The 19,449-nt window shown below is 37.6% G+C and overlaps 1 protein-coding gene across 1 annotated transcript in view; it reads right to left on the bottom strand.

Moving 5' to 3' along the window:
- The window catches only part of CATSPERE (catsper channel auxiliary subunit epsilon), a 160,672-nt gene that overhangs the window by 87,281 nt on the left and 53,942 nt on the right, over positions 1-19,449 (bottom strand). Inside the window, exons 7-8 of the mRNA XM_025286013.3 lie at positions 11,801-11,878; positions 4,039-4,145 (exon numbers count right to left, since the gene is read on the bottom strand). Coding sequence (XP_025141798.2) covers positions 4,039-4,145; positions 11,801-11,878 — 185 coding nt within the window. The remainder of the gene's footprint in view (positions 1-4,038; positions 4,146-11,800; positions 11,879-19,449) is intronic.

Here is a 19,449-nt window from a genome sequence, read left to right as displayed (position 1 = left end):
TGTATTACTGTCAACTTCTCCTGTTATGTCTGTTAATATTTCCTTTATGTATTTAGGTATTCCTACGTTGGGTGCTTATATATTTACAAGTGTTATATATTCTTCTTGGATTGATCTCTTTATAATTATTTATGTTCCAATTTGTCTTTCGTTACAATTCATGTTGAAGTCTATTTTGTCCAATATAAATATTGCTACCCCAGCTATATTTTTGCTTTCATTTTCATAGAGTACAGGCATTATTTGGTGATATTATGGGCTCAGTTCCAGACCATTGCATAAAGCACATATTGCAGTAAAGCAAGTCACATGATTGTTTTTGTTTCCCAATGCATAGAAATCTTATGTGTACATGCTATAGTCTATTGAGTGTCCAATTGCATTGTCTAAAAGAAAAACCTTTATCAAAAAGACTTTATTGGTAAAAAACACTAACCAAAATTTGAGTCTTCAGCTAATTGTGATCATTTTGCAATAGTAGTATCAAAGATCACTGATCACGACCACCATTAATATTTGTTGTTCTTCAGTCACAAAGTCATGTCTGACTCTTTGTGACCCCATGAACTGCAGCATACCAGGCTTCCCTCTCCCCATCTCCTAGAGTTTGCTCAAACGCATGCCCATTGGGTTTCTGATGCCATCCAACCATGTCATCTTCTGTTGCTCCCTTCTCCTCTTGCCCTCAATCTTTCTCAGCATCAGGCACCTTGCATCAGGTGCCCTAAGTATTGGAGCTTCAGCTTCAGCATCAGTCCTTCCAATGAATATTCAGGGTTGATTTCCTTCAGGACTTATTGGTTTGATCTCCTCAATGTCCAAAGGACTTCCAAGAGTCTTCTCCAGCACAACAGTTCAAAAGCATCAATTCTTCGGCACTCTGTCTTCCTTATGGTCCAACTCTCACATCTGTACATGACTACTGGAAAGACCATAGCTTTGACTATATGGACCTTTGTCAGCAAAGTGATATCTCTGCTTTTTAATATTCTGTCTGCTGTCTAGGCTTGTCATAGCTTTCCTTTCAAGAAGCAAGCATCTTCTAATTTCATGGCTGTAGTCATTAATATTATTATTACATAAAATATAACATAATAATATAAACAATAACAAAAAGTTTGAAATATTGCAAGAGTTACAAAATGTGGCACAGAGACACAAAATGAACAAATACTGTTATAAAAAATTGTACTGATAGTATTGACAGATGCGGTTGCCAAAAGCCTTCAATTATAAAGTAAAGCACAATAAAATAAGGTATGCCTGTATCTTTTTCCACCCTTTCACCTGCAGTCTGTGTGTATGTCTTTGGATCTGAAGTGAGTCTGTTATAGGCAGCATGTATATGGGTCTTATTTTTCAATCCATTCAATCACCCTATATCTTTTGATGGGAGCATTTAGTGCATTTACATTTGAAGTAATTATTGATATATATGTACTTACAAACAAACAAAATGGCATTGATATATATGCCATTTTGTTAATTGTCTTCTGGTTACTTTTGTTGTTGTTCTCTGTTACTTTCTTCTTCTCTTACTATCTCTCCTTGTATTTTGATGACTTTAGTGCAATACCTGCATTCCTTTCCCTTTATTTTTGGTGACTCTATTGGTTTTTGGTTTGTGGTTACCATGAGGTTCTTATATAACAATCTAGTTGTAGAGCAGTCTATTTTAAGTTGATGCATGTTCTAAATTGTTTGAGCATGTTCTAAAATCACTCTTTACTTTAACCATGAATTGAACTTTGATCTCCTAGAATGAATCTGCTCTCTTAGGTCTCTGTTTGAAGGCCCTCCTATATGTTGTCCCACTGTTTGAAAGGCTCCTTCAATTGGCTGACTTTTATTTTCTTTCAATAATGCAGATGTCACCTCTTTAGGAAAGTCCTCTCTGAGCCTCAGTGCACCTTCCAAGCCTTAGTTGGTGTACCTTCTATACATTCCACTTCACCTTGGGTTCACTTCTGTCACAGAGTCTATTTGTTTACTTGTCTTCCCCACTAAACTAGAAGTACTTCTGTTGTTTAGAAGTACTACATCTTTTAGTTATAAGCACCTTGCCCTTTGCCTCAGTTCAATTCAGTTCAGTCACTCAGTCGTGTCTGACTCTTTATGACCCCATGGACGCAGCACACCAGGCTTCCCTGTCTATCACCAACTCCTGGAGCTTGCTCAAACTCATGTCCTTTGAGTCAGTGATGCGTTCCAACCATCTCATCCTCTGTCGTCCCCTTCTCCTCCTGCCTTCAATCTTTCCCAGCATCAGGGTCTTTTCCAATGAGTCAGTTCTTCGCATCAGGTGGCCAAAGTATTGGAGTTTCAGCTTCAGCATCAGTCCTTCCAATGAATATTCAGGACTGATTTCATTTAGGATGGACTGGTTGGATCTCTTTGCAGTGCAAGGGACTCTCAAGAGTCTTCTCCAACACCACAGTTCAAAAGCATCAATTCTTCGGCACTCACCTTTCTTTATAGTCCAACTCTCACATCCATACATGACTGCTGGAAAAACCATAGCCTTGACTAGATGGACCTTTGTAGGTAAAGTAATGTCTCTGCTTTTTAATATGCCATCTAGGTTGGTCATAGCTTTTCTTCCAAGGAGAAATCGTCTTTTAATTTCATGGGTGCAGTCACCATCTGCAGTGATTTTGGAGCCCCCCAAAATAAAGTTTGTCAGTGTTTCCATTGTTTCCCCATCTATTTGCCATGAAGTGATGGGACCAGATGCCATGATCTTAGTTTTCTAAATGTTGAGTTTTAAGCCAACTTTTTCACTCTCCTCTTTCACTTTCATGAAGAGGCTCTTTAGTTCTTCTTCACTTTCTGCCATAAGGGTGGTGTCATCTGCATATCTGAGGTTATTGCTATTTCTCCTGGCAATCTTGATTCCAGCTTGTGCTTCATCCAGACCAGCATTTCTCATGATGTACTCTGCATATGAGTTAAATAAGCAGGGTGAAAATATACAGCCTTGGATTATCAATCAAGCCTAGGTGCTTGATTGATTACAGAAGGCTGCCTATCTGCATATAAATCAATGAAGTTAGAACAAATCCTCACAACATATACAAAAATAAACTCAAAGTGGCTTAAAGACTTTAAAACATGACACCATAAAACTCTTATATGAGAACATAGGCAAAACATTCCCTGACATAAACTATACCAGTGTTATCTTAGGTCAGTCTTCCAAGGCAGTCGAAATAAAAGCAAAAATAAAGAAATGGGACTTATATGTGCAATCTAAAATACGACACAAATGAGCTTATCTACAAAATAGAAGCAGACTTACAGACATAGAGAACAGACTTGTAGTTGCCAAGGAAGGGAGGAATGAGGAGGGATAGATTGGGAGATTGAGATTAACAGATGCAAACTAGTATATATAGGATGGATAAACAACAAGGTCCTATTGCGTAGCACAGGGAATTATATTTAGTATCTTTTGACAAACCATAATGGAAAAGAACATGAAAAGAATGTGTGTGTGTGTGTGTATATATATAACTGAATCACTTTGCTATACAGTAGAAATCAACACAACATTGTAAACCAACTATACTTCAATAAAATAAAATTTCAAAAAGTTTGTTTAAACCCCATGATCACCTACTAACTTTAACAATAACCAATTTTACTTTTCAGATGTGTGTTTGTGTGTATGCCCCTGTACTGAAATAATGGCAATAACTGTGCTATCAGTCATACCACTGTGGCTCATTTTAAAGAACCAGCAGAAAACATTTTGCAGTATTGTCGAGATCTGCTACTATCCTGAATGAGACTCTTTCATTGACCTTTAGCTATTTAAACAAATTGTGAACCTACTCCAGGACTGTGACTGGTATTTTCTGAGTTGGTAACCAGTTCTGATTATCGCAATTTTTATGTGTTAAAAGAAGCTCCTTAGAAATTACATAGAAGATACTCCATGAAATTCCACTGGGGTTTTTAAATATCTTGAAGTTTCTGATAATAATTTTACTTAATTTTAAAGATATATTTCACATGTTAAATTTAAAAATTAAATACCCATCCTTTATTCTTTCTCGTGGAAAATAAACTTTTCTCTTCAGAATTGTATATATGAAAGGCATCTGTCCCAAAGCTGCCAACTGCTTGCTAAGTATTATGGAATTCTGTAAAAAAAAAAAAAGATTCCTCTCTTTACTCTTTTCATAGCCAAAGTTACCCTGAAATTACACCATGATGCATTAAATTTATTATTTTAGTTAAGACATTGCTTACATTTATAAATTTACCACATTCTCAAGATTAAGTTTTATTTTTTCCCTACTATATGGTCTCCTCCCCAGTAGAACTTTATGAATTATAAATATCATAATATAATTTACAACATGTTGAAAATACTATGTACAGAGTCCTGAATAAACTGAGATTATGGAGGCTCTTAAATAAATACTCTTAGTTTTAATATCAATGAACTATGTAATGGAGTTTCTAAAACTAATCTTTAGAATTATTTCTATATAAGCCTGACTTCAAAGCAACATATCCTTTAGAAAGTATATTTCAAATATATCTGGAAGCTCTAAGAAAAATTCTATTAGTATAAAGACAGATCTGACATGCCCCCTCTTTTTCTGATGAGATTTAAGGAGCTGTTGAATTTACTGGAATTATCTCTAATAAAGTTTTTTAAGAATAGAGGCAACAGTTACATTATAGGGAATCTGTAGAATGCAAATTCAGATAGGGCTAGTCTGCTGCTGCTGCTGCTGCTAAGTTGCTTCAGTCGTGTCCGACTCTGTGCGACCCCATAGACGGCAGCCCACCAGGCAAGAACACTGGAGTGGGTTGCCATTTCCTTCGCTCCTGTTTAATTTCCTGGAAATAAGTCAACCACCCACAAAGAAACTTGAGATTGCTGTATGAGTATCACTAAGGATATAATCATTAGGACTATGGGATTGTCTAACAGGAGAATTTAACCCATGTTTAAGAGTAGGAATGGTGGTCTTCAGGAAAGCTTCCCTGAAGAATACACATTTAGAGATTTTGATGGAGAAAAACAGATTTGTCTGGTAAAAAAATTGATAAATAATAGATCTTTTTATTTTGTTTCTAAAAGTCTTATTCACTATTCAGAATTTTAAATACAACTATCTTTCCTATAACTGCAAAATAAAAGAGTAAAATGAGCATTCTTAATGTGGCATAGAATAAGATGGAAATAAAATACAACAAACAACCTATACAACAAGATGACAGAAAAAAGGACAGACTGAGAGAAAGTTAAGACAACTATGTAAACAAGCTTAAGAACGTATGTTTCTCCATTAAGAGGATAATTCATGGTCATCAAAGATAATTTTATAAGTATAGAAAAACATTACCACAAAGGAATCATCAAAAGTATAAAAAACACATTTAGGATATTTTCTTTTTTTCTACATTTAGGATATTTTCTTAAGGTTTACCAAGTGTGGGTTACTACTATGTATTCACGCTATATAATCTAAAGTCCATTGTTGTTGTTTAGTCAGTCCCTAAGTCATGTCCGACTCTTTGTGACCCCATGAAATGCAGCATGCCAGGCTTTCCTGTCCTTCATTATCTCCCAGAGTTTGGTCAAACGCATGTCCATTGAGTCAGTGATGCCATCCAACCATCTCATTCTCTGTCACCCTCTTCTTCTGCTCTCAATCTTTCCTAGCATTAGGGTCTTTTCCAATGAGTCGGTTCTTCACATAGGTTGGCCAAAGTATTAGAGCTTCAACTTCAGCATCAGTCCTTCCAATGGATATTAAGGGTTGATTTCTTTTAGGATTGATTGGTTTGATCTCCTTGCTGTCCAAGGGACTCTTAAGAGTCTTCTCCAGCACCACAGTTCGAAAGCATCAATTCTTCAGTACTCAGCCTTCTTTATGGTTCAACTCTCACATCCATACATGCCTACTGGAAAAACCATAGCTTTGACTATAAGGACCTTTGTTGTCACAGTGATGTCTCTGCTTTTTAATTCTCTGTCTAGGTTTGATATAGCTTTCCTTCCAAGGAGCAAGTGTCTTTTATGGCTGCAGTCACCATTTGCAGTGATTTTGGAGCCCAGTAAAATAAAATCTGACACTGTTTCCCCATCTATTTGCCATGAAGTGATGGGGCCAGATGCCATTATCTTAGTTTTCTGAATGTTGAGCTTTAAGCCAACTTTTCACTCTCCTCTTTCACTTTCATCAAGAGTCTCTTTAGTTCTTTGCTTTCTGCCATAAGGGTGGTGTCATCTGCATATCTGAGGTTATTGCTATTTCTCCTGGCAATCTTGATTCTAGCTTGTAAGCCATCCAGCCCAGCATTTTGCACGATGTACTCTGCATATAAGTTAAATAAGCAGATTGACAGTATACAGCCTTGATATACTGCTTTCCCAGTTTTGAACCAGTTCATTGTTCCATGTCAGGTTCTAACTGTTGCTTCTTATCCTGCACACAAGTTTCTCAGAAGACAGGTAAGGTGGTCTGGTATTTCTATCTCTAAGAATTTTCCACAGTTTGTTATGATCCACACAGTCAAAGGCTTTAGTGTAGTCAATGAAGCAGAAATAGATGCTTTTTTGGAATTCTCTTACTTTTTCTATGATCCAGTAGATGTTGACAATTTGGCCTCTGGTTCCTCTGTCTTTTCTAAATCCAGCCTGTACATCTGTAAGTTCTCAGTTCACATACTGTTGAAGCCTAGCTTGAAGGATTTTGAGCATAATCTTCCTAATGTGAAATCAGTGCAACTATATGATAATTTGAAAATTCTTTGGCATTGCCCTTCTTTGGGATTGGAATGAAAACTGACCTTTTCCAGTCCTGTGGCTACTGCTCAGTTTTCCAGATTTGCTGGCATATTGAGTGCAGCACTTGAACAGCATCATCTTTTAGGATTTGAAATAGTTCAATGGGAATTCCATCATCTCCACTAGCTTTGTTAGCAGTAGTGCTTCTTAAGGCCCATTTGACTTCACACTCCAGAATGTCTGGTTCTAGACGACTGACCACACTATCATGGTTGTCGGAGTCATTAAGACCTATTTTGTACAGTTCTTCTGTATATTCTTGCCACCTCTTCTTATATCTTCTGCTTCTGTTAGGGCCTTGCTGTTTCTGTCCTTTATTGTGCCTATCTTGCATGAAATGTTCCCTTGGTATCTCCAATTTTCTTGAAATGATCTCTAGTCTTTCCCATTCTGTTGTTTTCCTCTGTCTCTGCATTGTTCACTTAAGAAGGCTTTGTTATCTCTCTATGCTGTTCTCTAGAACTCTGCATTCAGCTGGGTAAATATTTTTCTCCTTTGCCTTCCGCTTCTCTCCTTTTCTCAACTATTTGTAATATAAACATCATTTCAAATTGTAGTATAATATTCCGTTTAGTGAATTATCATTACTTACTTAACATTCCCCTATCAAACATTTATGTAGCTTTATTTTTTTCACTTTTGTAAATATTAAAGCCATGGACATTATTAGATATAGTTTTTTTTTACTTTATAACTATTTCTTTTTATTAGATTCTTGAAAATGTGATTACTGGATCAAAAATTATGAACACTTTAAAAATTCTTGATATAATTAGAACAAAATTATTTCTCAAAGGACTATGCTAATTTATTTTATTACTATTTATTTTAACTAGCAAATTTCACTATCTACTGTAAAACTTTTCCTTTTTAAAAAAGTATTCTTCTTTATAACATCAGTATATGGTCTGATGGAGTAGGAAATAGCAACCTTCTCCAGTATTCTTGGCTGTAAAGTTCCGTGAACAGAGGAGCCTGGCAGACTACAGTCCATGGGGTCGCAAAGAGTCAGACACGACTGAGCAGCAGGCATGTCACAGCACTCTAATGGTTATACATATAGCTAAATTTAATAAATATCTTTTTTTTCTTACTTGGTTTCTCAGCAGCATTTGAAACATTGAACTAATCTGCCCTTTTGAGGGCTTGTTTCTCTCTTAGTTGACGTGCAAGCACTTCAAATCAGTATGTCCAAAACTGAACTACTGCCTCAAGGCTCTGCTTCCCAAACCAGCATTTATAAACATTTGTTGAATAAAGGAGAAAATAGTCTCACCACCCAGAGGAGAGTAAAGCTTTCCCACAACTGTGAAAGGAGCATTAAAGACAGAATTAACAACAGTTACAAAGGCTCTGAAGTAGAAGAGGAATTATTATATTTTAAGAATTAAAAGGAAGATAATGGCTAGATTACAGTAAGTAAAAGAGAGACTAATACAGGAAAAGTTAAAAAAAAGATAGGTAGGGGCCACATCATGCTAAGCATTGTAGGCTTTGGAAAATAGTTTGGATTTTATTCTTCATACAATGAGCAAATACTAAAGGAATTTTTAAATAAAATTTTAACTATTTTATTTTGAAACTATTTCACTCCCAAGAACTGAGTCAGCCTTCCCTAATGACAACTGCTTGCATAATCTTAGTGCATTGTCAAAGCCAAGAAATTGATACTGATATAACACTATAACTTAGTTCAGTTCAGTTGCTCAGTTGTGTCCGACTCTTTGCGACCCCATGACTGCAGCACGCCAGGTTTCCCTGTCCATCACCAACTCCCAGAGTTTACTCAAACTCATCTCCACTGAGCTGGTGATGCCATCCAACCATCTCATCCACTGTTGTCCCCTTCTATCTTGCCTTCAATCTTTCCTAGCGTCAGGGTCTTTTCCAATGAGTCAGTTTTTTGCATCAGGTGGCCAAAGTATTAGAGTTTCAGCTTCAGCATCAGTGCTTCCAATGAATATTCAGGATTGATTTCCTTTGGGATGGACTGGTTGGATCTCCTTGCAGTCCAACTGACTCTCAACAGTCTTCTCCAACACCACAGTTTAAAAGCATTAGTTCTTTGGCACTTAGCTTTCTTTACAGTCCAACTCTCACATCCATACATGACTACTGGAAAAACCATAGCCTTGACTAGATGGACCTTTGTTGACAAGTAATGTCTCTGCTTTTTAATATACTATCTAGGTTGGTCATAACTTTCCTTCCAAGGAGTAAGTGTCTTTAATTTCATGGTTGCAATCACCATCTGCAGTGATTTTGGAGCCCCCAAAAATAAAGTCAGCCACTGTTTCCCTATCTATTTGCCATGAAGTGATGGGACTGGATACCATGATCTTAGTTTTCTGAATGCTGAATTTTAAGCCAACTTTTTCACTCTCTTCTTTCACTTTCATCAAGAGGCTCTTTAGTTCTTCTTCACTTTCCATAAGGGTGGTGTCATCTGCATATCTGAGGTTATTGATATTTCTCCCGGCAATCCTAATTCCAGTTTGTGTTTCATCCAGCCTAGCGTTTCTCATGATGTACTCTGCATATAAGTTAAATAAGCAGGGTGACAATATATAGCCATGATGTACTGCTTTTCCTTTTTGGAACCAGTCTGTTGTTCCATGTCCAGTTCCAACTGTTGCTTCCTGACCTGCATACAGCTTTCTCAAGAGGCAGGTCAGGTGGTCTGGTATTCCCATCTTTTGAAGAATTTTCCACAATTTATTGTGATCCACACAGTCAAAGGCTTTGGCATAGTCAATAAAGCAGAAATAGATGTTTTTCTGGAACTCTCTTGCATTTTCCATGATCCAGCAGATGTTGGCAATTTGATCTCTGGTTCCTCTGCCTTTTCTAAAACCAGCTTGAACATCTAGAAGTTTACAGTTCACGTATTGCTGAAGCCTGGCTTGGAGAATTTTGAGCATTACTTTACTAGCGTGTGAGATGAGTGCAATTGGGCAGTAGTTTGAGCATTCTTTGACATTGCCTTTCTTAGGGATTGGAATGAAAACTGACCTTTTCCAGTCCTATGGCCACTGCTGAGTTTTCCAAATTTGCTGACATATTGAGTGCAGCACTTTCACAGCATCATCTTTTAGGATTTTAAATAGCTCAATTAGAATTCCATCACCTCCACTAGCTTTGTTCTTAGTGATACTTCCTAAGGCCCACTTGACTTCACATTCCAGGATGTCTGGCTCTAGGTCAGTGATCACACCATCGTGATTATCTGGGTCATGAAGATCTTTTTTGTATAATTCTTCTGTGTATTCTTGCCAGCTCTTCTTAATATCTTCTGCTTCTGTTAGGTCCATACCATTTCTGTCCTTTATCGAGCCCATCTTTGCATGAAATGTTCCCTTGGTATCTCTAATTTTCTTGAAGAGATCTCTAGTCTTTCCCATTCTGTTGTTTTCCTCTATTTCTTTGCATTGATCGCTGAGGAAGGCTTTCTTATCTCTCCTTGCTATTCTTTGGAACTCTGCATTCAGATGCTTGTATCTTTCCTTTTCTCCTTTGCTTTTCACTTCTCTTCTTTTCACAGTTATTTCTAAGGTCTCCTCAGACAGCCATTTTGCTTTTTTGCATTTCTTTTTTTTGGAGATGGTCTTGATTCCTGTCTCCTGTACAATGTCACGAACCTCCGTCCATAGTTCATCAGGCACTCTATCAGATCTAGTCCCTTAAATCTATTTCTCACTTCCACTGTATAATCATAAGGGATTTGATTTAGGTCATACCTGAATTGTCTAGTGGTTTTCCCTACTTTCTTCAATTTAAGTCTGAATTTGGCAATAAGGAGTTCATGAACTAGGCCACAGTCAGCTCCCAGTCTTGATTTTGCTGACTGTATAGAGTTTCTCCATCTTTGGCTGCAAAGAATATAATCAATCTGATTTTGGTGTTGACCATCTGGTGATGTCCATGTGTAGAGTCTTCTCTTGTATTGTTGGAAGAGGGTGTTTGCTATGACCAGTGCATTCTCTTGGCAAAACTCTATTAGCCTTTGCCCTGCTTCATTCCATACTCCAAGGCCAAATTTGCCTGTTACTCCAGGTGTTTAATTACCATTAATTTATTTTATTCCCTCTGAAGTCATTGTCAAACAAAACAACTGACTGGTTGTCATTCTGATTTATCAGCCTATCTCTTGTGAATTTAATTACCATGAGTCATAACAACATGCTATGAAAAACTCAGATCTAGACTAATTAGGACATGGAGAATCCTATAAGAAAACTTTTCATTTTATGTTTCTCTTCTGTACCTTTTAATTGTAACAGAAGGAAAAACTTGAATCTTGAAAGAGGTAAATTTGTAACAGATAAAAGGAAGGACTTATTTATGCACTGTGTTGCACTTTATTAATATCCAGTGGTAAAGCATTCAATAAAGAACTAGACAGATTTGAAGGATGACTTCAAGGTAGATGCTCAAGAAACACCTTGAAAGCATTTTAATGGTCAGCCCCTTCGTGGATAATGAGGTTCACAGAAAATATGGAAAATGCTCAATAAGAATTCTAAAGAAAGACTTATAATTGTAGTGATTGAGCACAAGTTCAAAATCACTATAATGAGTAAACTAAATTTAATGGATGGAGAAGGCAATGGCACCCCACTCCAGTACTCTTGCCTGGAACATCCCATGGATGGAGGAGCCTGGTAGGCTGCAGTCCATGGGGTCGCTAAGAGTCAGACACAACTGAGCAACTTCCCTTTCACTTCTCACTTTCATGCATTGGAGAAGGAAATGGCAACCCACTCCAGTGTTCTTGCCTGGAGAATCCCAGGGATGGGGGAGCCTGGTGGGCTGCCGTCAATGGGGTCACCCAGAGTCCGACACAACTGAAGCAACTTAGCAGCAAATTTAATGGATAATTAAAATGTGTTTCGTTCTAGGCTACTTAAACTATAATAAATTATTCACAGCTCTTAAAAAAGAAATGTAGCATATTATTTTATCCATGAATATAATAATGTTTCCACCTACTAGGGAAGGTTCATTGGCATTCCACAGCAACTCACTGGGGTCCGCATTTTCCGGATCATATATCCATAAAACGACAATCTACAAAATAAAATGTGTTCACATTTCTTTACATTTTGGACAAATTTCATCTTTAGTTGTGGCAAAATATAACTATAAAAATGTTTTGTTTTTAAAATTTCAAATATCTCAATTAAAAAAATCAAAATTAGTGTGTTTTTTTTTTTTAATTTTATTTTATTTTTAAACTTTACAATATTGTATTAGTTTTGCCAAACATTGAAATGAATCCGCCACAGGTATACATGTGTTCCCCATCCTGAACCCTCCTCCCTCCTCCCTCCCCATACCATCCCTCTGGGTCGTCCCAGTGCACCAGCCCCAAGCATCCAGTATCGTGCATTGAACCTGGACTGGTGACTCGTTTCATACATGATATTATACATGTTTCAATGCCATTCTCCCAAATCTTCCCACCCTCTCCCTCTCCCACAGAGTCCATAAGACTGATCTATACATCAGTGTCTCTTTTGCTGTCTCGTACACAGGGTTATTGTTACCATCTTTCTAAATTCCATATATATGCATTAGTATACTGTATTGGTGTTTTTCTTTCTGGCTTACTTCACTCTGTATAATAGGCTCCAGTTTCATCCACCTCATTAGAACTGATTCAAACATATTCTTTTTAATTGCTGAGTAATACTCCATTGTGTATATGTACCACACCTTTCTTATCCATTCATCTGCTGATGGACATCTAGGTTGCTTCCATGTCCTGGCTATTATAAACAGTGCTGTGATGAACATTGGGGTACACGTGTCTCTTTCCCTTCTGGTTTCCCTCGATGTGTATGCCCAGCAGTGGGATTGCTGTGTCATAAGGCAGTTCTATTCCCAGTTTTTTAAGGAATCTCCACACTGTTCTCCATAATGGCTGTACTAGTTTGCATTCCCACCAACAATGTAAGAGGGTTCCCTTTTCTCCACACCCTCTCCAGCATTTATTGCTTGTAGACTTTGGATAGCAGCCATTCTGACTGGTGTGAAATGGTACCTCATGGTGGTTTTGATTTGCATTTCTCTGATAATGAGTGATGTTGAGCATCTTTTCATGTGTTTGTTAGCCATCTGTATGTCTTCTTTGGAGATATGTCTATTTAGTTATTTGGCCCATTTTTTGATTGGGTCATTTATTTTTCTGGAGTTGAGCTGTAGGAGTTGCTTGTATATTTTTGAGATTAGTTGTTTGTCAGTTGCTTCATTTGCTATTATTTTCTCCCATTCTGAAGGCTGTCTTTTCACCTTGCTAATAGTTTCCTTTGTTGTGCAGAAGCTTTTAAGGTTAATTAGGTCCCATTTGTTTATTTTTGCTTTTATTTCCAATATTCTGGGAGGTGGGTCATAGAGGATCCTGCTGTGATGTATGTCGGAGAGTGTTTTGCCTATGTTTTCCTCTAGGAGTTTTATAGTTTCTGATCTTACGTTTAGATCTTTAATCCATTTTGAGTTTATTTTTGTGTATGGTGTTAGAAAGTGTTCTAGTTTCATTCTTTTACAAGTGATTGACCAGTTTTCCCAGCACCACTTGTTAAAGAGATTGTCTTTAATCCATTGTATATTCTTGCCTCCTTTGTCAAAGATAAGGTGTCCATATGTGCATGGATTTATCTCTGGGCTTTCTATTTTGTTCCATTGATCAATATTTCTGTCTTTGTGCCAGTACCATACTGTCTTGATGACTGTGGCTTTGTAGTAGAGCCTGAAGTCAGGCAGGTTGATTCCTCCAGTTGTTGTTTTTAACAAGAGAAACAATCCAAAGAATTAATAACATCCTCTACACTCCTGAGGTAACTAATATTAAAACTTTATATGAATGCCTACATGTCATTTTCTGCACCCACAAATAGACACAGCAGCCTCCCCACACACTCATACACTTTTTACAAAAATGAAATTACACTGCTCATGGAGGAGGGCGTGGCAACCCACTCCAGTATTCTTGCCTGGAGAATCCCCACGGACAGAGGAGCCTGGCGGGCTACAGTCCATGGGGTCACAAAGAGTCGGACATGACTGAGCAACTAAGCACACACACTCTCATAGTTCGCTTTTGTCACTTGATATACCATAGGCATTTCAATAGATGTAGATCTAATTATTTTATTATTTTCTTCTTGAATAGACATTTTATTCTATTATAAAAGTAAATTATATTACAAATACAGCAAAAATTGTCTCTCCCACCTTATGCTTTGTCACCTACTTCACACACCCTGCAAGTGACTACAATTGATAAGGTTTCTTCTATATTTCCATAAAATTTTTGTGCATAGCCAATGTTACTTTTTTCCATTTTATGTAAAAACTAGTATATTAAATGCATTTTTGAACAAGATATTCACTTAAAGTTATATCTTTGATCTTTAAATGCTCTCATGAGTTTTTCATACTATTTCACATATTATTACAAATTATGGAGGAACCATAATTTAACAAGTAACCTACTAATAAATATTTGTTTATATCATTTTCCATTACAATAAAAGTTGGAATGAGCAACTCTGAACATATATTATTTTGTACCTTGGAGTATTCCTGAAAGGAGAATTGTTGAGTCACAGAGAATATGCATTTGTAGTTTTTAAGGATTCTGCTAAATTATTCTCCATTGCAGTTTTAACAATGTACCTTCTCACTAGCAATGTATGAGATTTCTTCTTTTCTTCACAGCTTTCCCAATGTGATGTATTGTCATATATTTGAATATTGTCAGCCTGATGGATGAAAAATGGTATTTTGATGCAGTTTTAATCTGCATTTCTTTTATCATGAGAAACTTTGTGCATCTCTCCATATATTCATATTCTATTTGTTTCCTGTCTGGTGAACTATCTGTTCATTTCCTTTGCTCATTTTCTATTGGGTTGTTGTGGTGGTGGTCATTTAGACACCAAGTCATGTCTGACTCTTTGTGACCACATGACTGTATCCTGCCAGGCTTCTCCGTCCATGGGATTTTTCAAGGCAAGAGTACTGGAGTGGGTTGCCATTTCTTTCTCCAGGGGATCTTCCCAACGAAGGGACTGAACCCAAATCTCCTGCATTGGCAGGTGGATTCCTAAACTGCTGAGCCACCAGGAAAGCCCTATTGGGTTATTAGTCTTCTATTTACTAATTTGTAGAAGTTTTTAACCTAAGGAACATTCTCTATCTTCTACATCTTGATCTGTGTGGTAGTTGCATAGACATATGTGTGTACACATGAAAACATTTTTGTTTGCCTTAGATTCTTTATTATCCCCATATATTGCTGCCCTTCCTTCTTTCCTCTCTTTCTCCCTCCCCTTTTCCTTCCCTCCCTCCTTTCCTCCCTTTTATCTTCCCTTTATCTTTACCTTCTCTCAACCTACATAATTTAACAACTGGTATTTATTTTTCCCTATTTTTCTGCATGCTATGAATTTGCAGAGATATATACACACACATGTGTACATGTATTTTTAAAAAGAGGCATCTTAACATGTTCTTTTTTAAAAAAAATTTGGATCACATTATACATACATTCCACATTCTTTTTTTTCACTCAAATATACATCATTGAATTTCTCCAATGTCAACTCATAATGCCTGGACAATATTCTATGATATAGTTATATTGTAATTTACAGGTCAGTTTCTTTAATACTGGAGATTTACTGTGGCTCCAGTTTTGATTTGCTTTACCACATTATAATGCTACAAAATATGGATCATTTTCCATATAGCAGTATATACTAGAGGTTTTATTAATATTTCTGTGGAGTAGATTCCAAGAAGTGGGATTATTGACCCAAAGGGTGTGTGTGTGTATATATATATATATATATAATCTTATATTTTAATATATGTTTCTGCATTGCTCTCCAAAAATGTGAATAAGGCTCTAACTCCTCACATTTTCTACCAGCAAAGCTTGACTTGAACTCTTTGGCCCAGATCCCCTCTAGCAATAGTAACTTTCTTTTGTTCAGGTTTTACTAGTGTGATATTTCATTGTTAATTTAATTTGAATTTTCCTGAGGAAGTGAATTTCAGAAAAATTTCATGAAATTTTTCATGTTTGTTAGATTTGCTTTTGTGTACATAGTTTTTTTACATTCTTCTATTGGCACTTACCATTTTCTTATCATTTGTAAGAGCTCTTTGTTTTGTTTGGACTTTACATATGTGATCCACTGGAGAAAGGAATGGCAAACCACTTCATTATTCTTGCCTTGAGAACTCCATGAACAGTATGTAAAGGCAAAAAAATATGACACTGGAAGATAAGCCCCCCAGTTCAGTAGGAGTGTCCAATATGCTACTGGGGAAGAGTGGAGAAATAGCCCCAGAAGGAATGAAGAGGCTGGGCCAAAGCAGTAACAACACCCAGTTGTGGATGTGACTGGTGGTGAAAGTAAAGTCTGATGCTGTAAAGAACAATATTGAATAGGAACATGGAATGTTAGGTCCATGAATCAAGGTAAATTGGATGTGGTCAAGAAGGAGATGGCAAGAGTGAACATCGACAGTTTAGGAATCAGTGAACTATAATGGATGGGAATGGGCAAATTTAATTCAGATGACCATTATATCTACTTGTATGGGCAACAATCCAGTAGAGAAACCGAGTCAACAAGAGTCTGAAATGCAGTCCTTGGGTGCAATCTCAAAAACAACAGAATGATTTTGGTTTGTTTCCAAGGCAGACCATTCAACATCACAGTAATTCAAATCTATGCCACAACTATTAATGCCAAAGAAGATGAAGTCAAATGGTTCTATGAAGACCTACAAGACCTTCTAGAACTAGCACCAAAAAAAGATGTCCTTTTCACCACAGGGGACTAGAATGCAAAGAAGTCAAGAGATACCTGAAGTAACACGCAGTTTGGCCTTGGAGTACAAAATGAAGTAGGAAGACTAACAGACTTTTGCCAAGAGAACACACTGATCATAGCAAACACCCTCTTCCAACAACACAAGAGACAACTCTACACGTGGACATCACCAGATGGTCAACACCGAAATCGGATTGATTATATTCTTTGCAGCTGAAGATGGAAAAGCTCTATACAGTCAGCAAAAACAAGACCTGGAGCTGACTGTGGCTCAGATTATGAGCTTTTTGTTGCCAAATTCAGACTTAAATTAAAGAAAGAAGGGAAAGCCATTAGGCCATTCAGGTATGACCTAAATCAAATCCCTAACTATTATATGTAAGTGACAAATAGATTCAAGGGATTAGACCTGATAAATAGAGTGCCTGAAGAACTACAGATGGAGGTTTGTAACACTGTACAAGAGGCAGTGACTGCAACCATCCCAAAGAAAAAGAAATGTAAGAAGACAAAATAGTTGTATGAGGAGGCCTTACAAATAGCTGAGGAAAGAAGATAAGTGAAAGGCAGAGGAGAGGAGAAAGAGGAAGATATACCCAACTGAATGCAGAATTCCACAGAAGAGCAAGGAAATATAAGAAAGCCTTAAGTGAACAATGCAAAGAAACAGAGGAAAACAACAGAATGGGAAAGACTAGAGATCTTTTCAAGAAAATTAGAGATGCCAAGGGAACATCTCATGCAAAGATGGGCACAATAAAGGACAGAAACTGTGTGCACCTAATAGAAGCTGATGAGATTAAGAAGAGGTGTCAAGAATACACAGAAGAACTGTACAAAAGTCTTAATGACCCAGATAACCATGATAGACCCAGGTGGACCCAGGTAATGACCCAGATAACCACAATAGTCACTCACCTAGAGCTAGACATCCTGGAATTGAAGTCAAGTGGGCCTTAGGAAACATTACTACGAACAAAGCTAGTAATGTGGAGGTGATGGAATTCTAGCTGAGCTATTTCAAATCCTAAAAGATGATGCTTTTGGTCCTGCACTCAATATGTCAGTAAATTTGGAAAATTCAGCAGTGGCCACAGAACTGGAAAAGGTCAGTTTTCATTCTGTTGACTAAAAAAGATGTACAACTTGAGAGTTGCGAGTTAAGCTTTATTTGGGGCAAAATGAGGACTGCAGCCCAGGAGGCAGCATCTCAGACAGCTCTGAGAGACTGCTCCAAAGTGGCAGTGGGGAAAGGGCAATATATAAGGTTTTGGTGAAGGGGGTTCAATACCATGAAGCACTCATTTTACAAAAGGTTTTCTGTTAGTCATGAGGGTCTGATTTCACCATGAAGGAATTTAGTGCTTCTCTAGATATGAGGAGATTCAAGGATGGAGATCATAAAATCTGTTCCTAAAAACATCCAACTGTCTAAAGACCTGTCCCACCAGATGCCCTGAAGCACAGAGTGCCTCACTCCACCCTGAACTCCCTCAGGGGTTGTGGAAGGTCAACAGCTGCAGCAGCATGGGGTTCAATCTCTGTAGAGGCAAAAGGCAAATGCCTTTGTTGTTCACTCATTGGCAATGCCCTTGATGAGTGCCAATTTGTAGTTGAAAATTCCAATCCCAAAGACGGTCAACACCAAAGAATGTTCAAACTACCCCGCAATTGCACTCATTTCACATGCTAGCAAGGCAATGCTCAAAATCCTTCATGCTAGGCTAAAACAGTATATGAACTGAGAACTTCCAGATGTACAAGCTGGATTTAAAAAGGCAGAGGAACCAGAGATCAAACTGCCAACAATGTTGTATCATAGAAAAAGCAAGAAAATTCCAGAAAAATATCTACTTCTGCATCGTTGATTATGCTAAAGCCTTTGACTGTGGGGATCACAATAAACTGTGGAAAATTCTGAAAGAGATAGGAATACCAGATCACTTTACCTGCCTTCTGCAAAACCTGTACGTGGGCCAAGAAGCAATAGTTAGAACCAGACATGGAACAACAGACTGGTTCAAAATTGGGAAAGGAGTATTTCAAGGCTGAGTCACTCTGCTTATTTAACTTATATGCAGAGTACATCATGCGAAATGCTGGGCTGGATGAAACACAAGCTGGAATCAAGATTGCAGGGAGAAGTATCAATAAGCTCAGATATGCAGATGATACTACCCTAAGGGTGGAAAGTGAGGAAGAACTAAACAGCCTAAATGAAGGTGAAAGAGGAGAGTGAAAAAGCTGGCTTAAAACTCAACATTTCAAAAAGTAAGATCATGGCATCTGGTCCCACCACTTCATTGCAAATAGAAGGGGAGAAAATAGAAACAGTGGCAGATTTTATTTTCTTGGGCTCCCAAATCATTGCAGATGGTGACTGCAGCCATGAAATTAAAAGACGCTTGCTCCTTGGAAGAAAAACTGTGACAAACCTAGATAATGTATTAAAAAGTGGAGACATCACTTTGCCAACCAAGGTCCATATAGTCCAAGCTATGGTTTTTCCAGTAGTCATGTATGGATGTGAGAGCCAGACCATAAAGAAGGTTGAGCATCAAAGAATTGATGCTTTCAAACTGTGGTGTTGGAGAAGACTCTTGAGAGTCCCTTGGGCTGCAAGGAGATCAAACCACTCAATCCTAAAGGAAAACAACCCAGAATAATCATTGGAAGGATTGATGCTGAAATTGAAACGCCAGTACTCTGGCCACCTGACACGAAGAGTTGACTCATTGGAAAAGACCCTGATGCTGGGAAAGATTGAGGGCAGGAGGAGAAGGGGGCGAC

This window comes from Bubalus bubalis, chromosome 5, assembly GCF_019923935.1.
Source record: "Bubalus bubalis isolate 160015118507 breed Murrah chromosome 5, NDDB_SH_1, whole genome shotgun sequence".
Lineage (NCBI taxonomy): Eukaryota > Metazoa > Chordata > Mammalia > Artiodactyla > Bovidae > Bubalus > Bubalus bubalis.
Note: the sequence above shows the minus strand (reverse complement) of the source record. Positions and strands in the feature narration are given on the sequence as shown.